Source organism: Colletotrichum graminicola (genome assembly GCF_000149035.1).
Source record: "Colletotrichum graminicola M1.001 genomic scaffold supercont1.14, whole genome shotgun sequence".
NCBI lineage: Eukaryota > Fungi > Ascomycota > Sordariomycetes > Glomerellales > Glomerellaceae > Colletotrichum > Colletotrichum graminicola.
Window position 1 is genome coordinate 198,507 of NW_007361018.1, and position 7,960 is coordinate 206,466.

Genomic DNA, 7,960 nt, shown 5'->3' on the forward strand with positions numbered 1-7,960 from the left:
TCCGGGCCACAGGATCCGGAACCGGGGGTGCACTCCACGTGACGGAATCGGCACGGAAAGACGAGGAAGGTGGGGGAAGGAAACTCCCTTTCCTTCCCGGACCTGGACTTCGGGCCTGGTCTTCGCATCTGCCTTTCCCTTTTGCTGCCACTGTATCCGTACTGGTCTTCGCATACTCTACCTAGGTAGGTAGGCAATCGCCCTTCACACCTTACCAGGCTGCAGACACTCGGGCGCAGCCCACGGCCTCGCCTTCTACTCTGTCAAACCTTGCGAACACGGGATCGTCCAGTTACTGTTTCCTCGCTGCATGGCGCCTGTCTAACAAAACACTCATTGGCCCTTTCGTATTGACTCGCAGATTCTGTGGGGGTACACCTTTCTTCGAATTGCTCTAGCCAGTGCCGACCACACAGTCGTTGGGGGGTTGCATCTCCACCCACCACCAACCTGTGTACGCTACATTACCTCTGCGAGCTTGGAAACACCACGTACCGCCACCGCACGCCGGAGTGACTTGATGAGTTCCCGCCGCCTTCACGCCCGGCCGACGGCGTAGGTACAACCCTTGCACCCATTCAATATTCCGCCAGAACAAGTCCAGACGCCGAGGACACTCTGCATCTCGGCAAGAAGCTGCTGCTCCCTGGAGCCCGCCCGTGCAGCTGGCCGTAGTGCAGGCCTCGGCTTTCCTGCTTTCGCGAAATTCAAGTAGACAAATGGTTATTTGCCACGACCTTTACAAAACCACAAGAGCCACTGTCTCCCCGCCACTCGTACGCAAGCTGGGTGCTGCAGCCTGGCGGCAGTCTCGGACCCTCATCCTCACCGGATGGGTACATGCACTCTATAGCCGATGCTGTTAACCGGCTTTCCCATCCGCCCAGCCACTTTGGCTCAACTGACATGCAAGGATTGCCTTGTTCCGCTAAGACTGGAGCAATGGAACTCCTTCCGTAACCACCGGTCTATGCAAGTGTACCAAGTAAACTTACGATACACCGGACGGATGGATAGGTAGGTTAAATCGAACCAAGCAGACGCCCGCGGAAGATTACTGACCGAACGCCTCAGGCTCCAGGCTCTCTTCCCTGCCCGCAGGTTCCGCCGATGCCTGTTTGCATAGTGCCTAAGCCGGCCGCTTGTCTTGTCTGCGGACCGCGACCCCAGAGCAAAAACAGTTTAAGCACCGCAGGCACTATCTATCACCTCGGTGGCCGCCTTGGTATTGATCCAGACTGCAAGCAGAATTGTCGGGCCAGTTGTGATTAATGCCAAATGGAAGACCAGGCATATCGCCAAAAATTCATCGATCCGGATTTTGTCAGCTGCTCGCTCGCTCTCCTGGTCAGCGACCTTCCCTACTTCTTCGCACATGCTAACGGAAGTGGGCCACGCATCAATTAGCGCGTATGTGCACGGACGATATCGTCATTCGAGCCCTCCGATGGCCTTGGGCCCGTTGAGTAACGTAGCTATCCACATACGAGGAGGCTCCCAGCTCACCGGTCGCCTTTTTGAGCTTAAGTCAGCTACCGTCTCCTTCGTCCCACCACATCCGCCTTCCGGGGTCTCGCTCCTGGAAGTTTGCTTGCGAGTCAAAACCGTATCCGTCAGCGAGATGAACCTGTGCATCCGACGAACATCGAGGCCTGATTCAGGGATCCCGCTCGACGGCCACCGCCTGCCTCACTTGCTCAACATGGGCGGCTGCAGAGAAACGTTGTACGATAATTTGGTAAGAGGCCGTCAGTGGATGGCTCCCTGATCTCATCAGCTGCGTCGACTAAGGTAGTCGTCATTGGCGGCAGCGGCGGTCGCCCCTGCAGGGTATGCGTTCGACAGACGCCCTTGTATATCCTTGTCAGAGAAATGGCCGAATACGTTGACCGACATATTTTTCCAAGATGAAAGAGGGGGGAAGACAAAAAGTTTGCGTTCTGCTGGGCTACTGATTCGCTCAGCACAGCAGCCTGCATCCTCTCGCTTGTTGCTAGAACGGCACATGCGATATCTTGGGAATGGCTATGCCTTCCTAGACCACTAATGCAGTGTCCCCTGCTACGAGTGGACCGGTCACAATGCCATAATTTCTTCTCCAGGTATCTGGATCACCTTTCGGTAATGGGGTCCCCTTGCGGTCCAGCGACCGTCCGCCATGGGGTACTACACACGAAGACCAGGCAGGGGGGAGGTGTGGGGACTCCAAGGGCGGTCAAGGGCCTGTAGGCAAACATGAGGCGGCTGGGACATGTCCTGCAAGCTTCACTTTCCCATGACCGGCAGACCCGTTGACGGCACACCCAAAAGACAGCCTACCTAGTACTTTTGGCAGGCCATGTCGGATTAGGCAGTTGTGGCAGGTGTTGGTGGCGATGGATGTTCACCCGGTTCCTGGAGCTGAGCGGCTACGTTGTTGTCAAGGATTGAAGATGCTAATTCCTTCCAATCATATGTGCACAATAGCACTGTCGACTGGCTGATGGGCCGACAGATGACGGTTGTTTTGAGCCAATCAGCAGATGATTGAGAACCAGCCGACCGACCCTGGCTTCGAGAAGAAGGAGAAGTATTGTTTTCCTTCCGGGAATCTTCGTCGTATTCATCTTGGCTGTACTGACACGTAGCCGGTATGTGAGGGCATCGTATCCTGACTGACACATGGACACTATCTCTTGGGTATAGTCTTATGGATGAGCGGTGGCAGCCTCTGGATGAAGACAGGTGTACCTCTCCAAAGGAACTGAGCAACGCAGCTATCCCTGATTTCCTCAGACGTCTACTTCGTCTTGACCCCGCAGGCGAAATACCATGGGTGAGTAAGCAGGCTGGTAGGACGGTGTCAGACCTTCGGGACCGTGGCGCTTTCCGATGGAAAGTCGAGAAGTTTGGGGGTCAGATGCGAGAAAGTAGGTGAGCCGGTGGTTGGCTGCCTCGGCGTATTGGTTGCACAGCACACGTCGTAAGCGGGGCGGGATTATGATGATTCCCAGTCTTTGATCACGTCGTCTCCTGCATGGTATCAATGATGACGCTTCACCAATAAGTAAGTACTCATATCCAAAGATAGCCTTGGTCAGCCTTCCGCTTCCCGAAATCAACCGACTACAGTGCGCGAAGTGCACAATAGCCAGAAGCGACACGACCGTTAACCGTCTTGAGGAATAAACAGGCAGAGGGAGCGTCAGTGGATCAAGCATTATGACTGCTCCTTTGCCCTGCAGACGAAGTATACAGCGGCTGTTGGTTACACAAGACGGAACAGAGAAGCAGAATGATGATCAGCAGAACTCACCACATCCGAGTACCATGGTATCTTTCCCACCATCCCTGTCGGTCTGTTCCCATCAGACGGACAGCCTGAAATCCATCCACTCGGCAGGGGCGGGAAGATGCTGGGCTCCTCTTCTCGCGTGGCGCGGTCTCAAAAATCCCTGTCCTCTCACGAGTACCCCTCAGACCGGTGAAATACAATTCAGCACGGGTGCAGCCCCCTTCCTCAACTTCCTCTCACCGAGTCTTCTCATTCCAGCCTCGACTCCTTCGACAGACTGACCGACCAGCACAGGCTACGCCAATCGCCAGCAATAGAGTCTCTATCGGCACGCTCTCTGATCTTGGCCTGTCAACGCGCGCGCAACGCTGTGCTCCACAAGCCAACAACGAGAGCGATAGCGTCTCAAAATCGCGCCGAGCGGGAAAAACATCGAGACGAGCAGCACCAAACTACGGGCAACAGCGACCGTCTGCGACATCAGCAAATCCCCAAGATAATCGACGCAGATTTCTAGAAAGCTAGAAAGTGAGGCAGCAGCAGGAGCAACCCCCCTCTCTCTAAGGGAAAAAAAAAGGAGAGCGACATATCCAAGCCCACAGACGCACGCAGTGTTGCCGTCTCTTCCTTTGGTTCTCCCCTCCTCTTCCGCCTCCCCCCCCGCAGTTTCGGCCGAGTGTCTGCTGTCAAGCAGGGCCTCTCTGTCTCTCTTCACGACCCCATTCTAGCTTGACTCCCTACCCTACTTTCATTTCCACTCCTCTACTTCCTACCTACACTGGCTTGTTCTTCACTCCGCCTTTTGGTCCTGGCCGAGTCATCAACCTCCTCTCGTTTCCCCTACCTTGCCCTCTCTCCACTCGCGCACAAGGGGTGCCATTATGTGGCAATGGCTCTCGTGAGACCGTAGCTCCCCCACCCCCTCCCGGTGAGGCGCAATTTTCAACGCTCCCCTTGTGCCTCGCTGTACCTGCTCGCTCACTCCTGCTTTACTGCCTGTCTCTGCCGCATACCTCATACATGCCACAGATTGTGGTACTTGGTCTTGCTATTAGGCTTTGTCCAACACACCCTCTCTTATTGCATCAATCATGGTAAGAGATGTCCCTGCTTCCCGGCTGGCGGCAGCGTGCATGGGGATATATCACCGATCTTCCCCATTATCCCTCGCGCCCAGCTGCCGTCCACCACCCGCTCCATGACACACACATCGTCCCCTCATATCTTCGTTGGCCCCGGCTTGTTCATATTTGCTGATCAGCCAGCCCCCTCTCCCGTCTGCCCTATCCCCCCCCCCCCTTCCTGAATGTGCGGTGAATTGATTTCGTCTTAGAATAATAACCCCAGGAAGCGCCGGGCTACCTGCCCCAAGGACGAATCTATCACAGTGCTGGCATCCCAGCAAAACCCGTCATTCTCTCTATTTCTCGACCCTAACTTCTCTAACCTCTCGCCCGACACTCAATTCCTCATCTCACAAGTCGCGTCACTTTACGATCTCCCTGGTGCTCAACTTCACCAACTACTCTCACACAACTTGTTGCAAAGCCAGTACAACCCCAAAAGACAAAGGCTTATGCAATCTTACTCCATGTCGCCTCACTACCAAGACGGCTCCCTTTCTCCGGAGTTTGAAGATAAGTCCCGACCTGTTGGACACCACAGTCACCATGTCTTCGACGGTATTGGTCCCCAGCAATTACCTCCGGGCTTTCAAGGCCCGGGTCTCAACGGATGGACCGAAGGACTACAGACCATGGCACTGGTCATGTGCCGGAGCTGCTGGAACCCTTGCGGCGTTTCTAATGGTGGTAAGTATTACTGTGGATGGCCAAGCCATTCCCGAGTCGTTTGATTGACGTGTCTCGCAGTTTACGAGCCGCTCTCCGGAACCGAGGCGAACGGATACAACTACGGGACCAGCCTCAATAGGCCGTATGAGGTTGAGAAACCACCCTCTGCGCAAATCTCTCAGCCAGAAGTATATGTCCCTCCTGCAATCGCCCCCAGTGTATCAAATCCTTTCCCCGTCGCAGATACTGGAATGGTGAGCACGTACGCGCCACAATATCAAACTCTACAAGAGAGTCCCAGTCATACAATGGCACCCCGGAACTCCGGACATGACTCCGTCGTCTATCCGGTTGACGTATCGACGTCCGTGTACTATCCTGACGCATCAGTTATCCCAGGTGGTGATCCCATCAATTTCCCCAATCTTGGTAACACCGATCGTCATATTCCTACAAGAGAAGGCATGCCAGGTCCATACGACGACAACATGATGGGCATGGCTGTGACTTGTGCGGTTTCCCCTACTTCATCCATCCCCGCAAGGGCAACCAGCTTTGCGTTGGCGCCCACCTATGCAATGCCGTGCGTCAAAACCGAGGACGCGGACATGTCTGCCCGTAGCAATAGCCTCGATGTTGTGTTCCCTCACCAGCGACCACCAGCTTCCAAACGCGGCCCTTTCAAAGACCAAAAGGCACGGGAAGAGACGGCTGTAACGAGAAAGAATGGGTCTTGCATCCGCTGTAAAATGCAACGAGTCCGGGTAAGCGGCGTGGAACTCCCTGTGGATCGGGCGCACCTGTGTACAGTTACTGATGAGATTAGTGTAAAACTGACCCAGACGACCCGAAGGGTCCATGTGTTGGGTGCAAGCCGAAAACGACCAACAATCACCACAAGCAACTCTTCCGACAGCCATGCGTGCGTCGCAAGATCACAGAATGCAACTTCTTCAAGAGAGGCCAGGCGCCTGGCTATGAATGGACACGGCGCTGGGGCAACGGCATCGTAGACAACATCAATAATTGGGCGTCGAATGAGGTGAAGACGGTCCGCCTGTGGGAAGGGTATACGCCTGTTGACATGTGCGTGCAACTGCACGTGCGAAAGTTCATCCCGCAACCTGGTGACAAGCTGGAGCGAACTTGGGTCGCTAAAGGCGTCAAGAAGTCCGTCGCGATTCCTGCGTACGCCATCACGAACCTCGACGAAGCACAAGCAGCCTACGAAGACTACATAAAGAGAGGCGTCGTTGGCTGCTTCAAATCAGTCATTGAGAGTGTAATGAGTGTACAGATGGGTGTCCGGGACCAGCTGATCTACAATACGTATCTCAAAGCCTGGGAACTGTCGCAGAGCGTCAGCACACCGCCAGATGAACGGGACCTTTTGGTTCAAACACTGGAGCTCTGGATGGCGGTACGCCTAACGACCAAGTCAGTCCAGATTGTAGGCGAGGAGACGCTCGGCATGAGCCGCGACATACTCGACAGCAGCAGCCCTCAACATGGATGTATCCCTCTTCCGCCAGTAATGGGAGCTCAGTTGGATTTGGTTCTCATCCAGCACATACAGGCCAGACTTCGGCGAGAAATGCTGGAGAAGCTGCAGAAGATGACGCTCCAGAACAAGCAGAAGACGTGGTTGACCACGTACCTGGTGACTTTTATGCTGCTGCACAACATCGCGCTCGTTACGGAACATGATGCCTCATACGCACAGAAGCACGGCATGGGTGTAAGTGACCCTAATCAGACTGCCTGCAGGCACCCGCCAGGCCAAGAAGACGTTGCTAACCGTCGATGTTGTATTTGCTGTAGAAAAAGTTTGCCCGGGAGTTGGACGTTCAAGAGTATCACCTGGGTAAGGAGAACAGCGGGCCGGCGCGAAGTTTTATCTGTCACGGTGGCCCCTTTTCGTTCGTTTTTCATTCTGTTGAGTAAGACATGCTGACGAAAGATTGACGGGACAGGAGGCACGATTCTCCTGGCGTATTTCCACTACTGCAATAAAGGAATCTATCCGTTTTCCGAAGAGTGCAGAGACCAAGATCTACGGACGCTGGCGCAGCTGGACGAAGACGCGGTACAATTCATCCACTGGACAAGATCTCAGGCCATGGCTCACAGTAAGTGGCAACACCCATCCCCCTTGCGGTCAAGATGAAGCTGCTCTTCCACCCCTCGGAGTCCTTTGGCGTGCAGGGAGATGGCTGGTTATGACAGTCTCCCTTCGGTTGGCAGTGAGGGGCCGAACACCTGATGGGATCAGTGGCTAATGCGTTGGCAACAGAGCATGAGTGGGAAGAGGTCCAGCAGGCCAATCAGTACGAGCAACCATACTTTTTTGTCAGCCAACTCTTCCAGCGGGATTGGCAGCCCCAAATGTGGGCATATTAGTCGAAGTCGTAGTTGGCGGAGGAAATGCGTCGGGGTGTAGAGGGGGGTGGCGATACTTTCCATTTGGATCATTGTTTTGGGAGTGCAGGGATGCACCATTAGCGACGTGCAGAGGCGCAATGCGGGCGGGCCATGAAAAGACAAGTAAGTGGCTTCGAAGGTTCTGGCATGGGAATCGGAGTTCTCTTCCCTTCCCTTTTCCTTTTCTTCCTTCTTCATTTTCATCAAGCAGGTAGCCTTGTTTTCTACATATTCTCTTGGGTTTGGCCAAGACTTCCTCTCTATAGGCTCACCAGGGCCTGCTTGTTTCACAGAGGTACGGCAGGACGCATTCCGGCAACTTTTTCTTTTGAGGAACACGACTGAAGGCTTCTGATGAGCCGAGGCGGAGATGGCCACGAGGTTGACGATCATGACGAAGCGGTGAGAATGAGCATGGGCGGAAAAGTGTTGATTGTTACCATGGTATAGTGCTGTTGTGTAGTCAACTTGT

General features: G+C 54.4%; 1 protein-coding gene across 1 annotated transcript; it reads left to right on the forward strand.

Annotated features, from left to right (window-relative positions):
- Nucleotides 1-4,865: 4,865 nt before the first annotated feature.
- Nucleotides 4,866-7,467, forward strand: GLRG_04411 (uncharacterized protein; the record flags this gene model as incomplete). Its single annotated transcript, XM_008095096.1, has 6 exons — nt 4,866-5,085; nt 5,146-5,831; nt 5,894-6,805; nt 6,889-6,931; nt 7,041-7,196; nt 7,361-7,467. The coding sequence occupies 6 exons, from the start codon at nt 4,866-4,868 to the stop codon at nt 7,465-7,467; spliced, it is 2,124 nt and encodes a 707-aa protein (XP_008093287.1).
- Between the last annotated feature and the right edge of the window lie 493 nt (nt 7,468-7,960).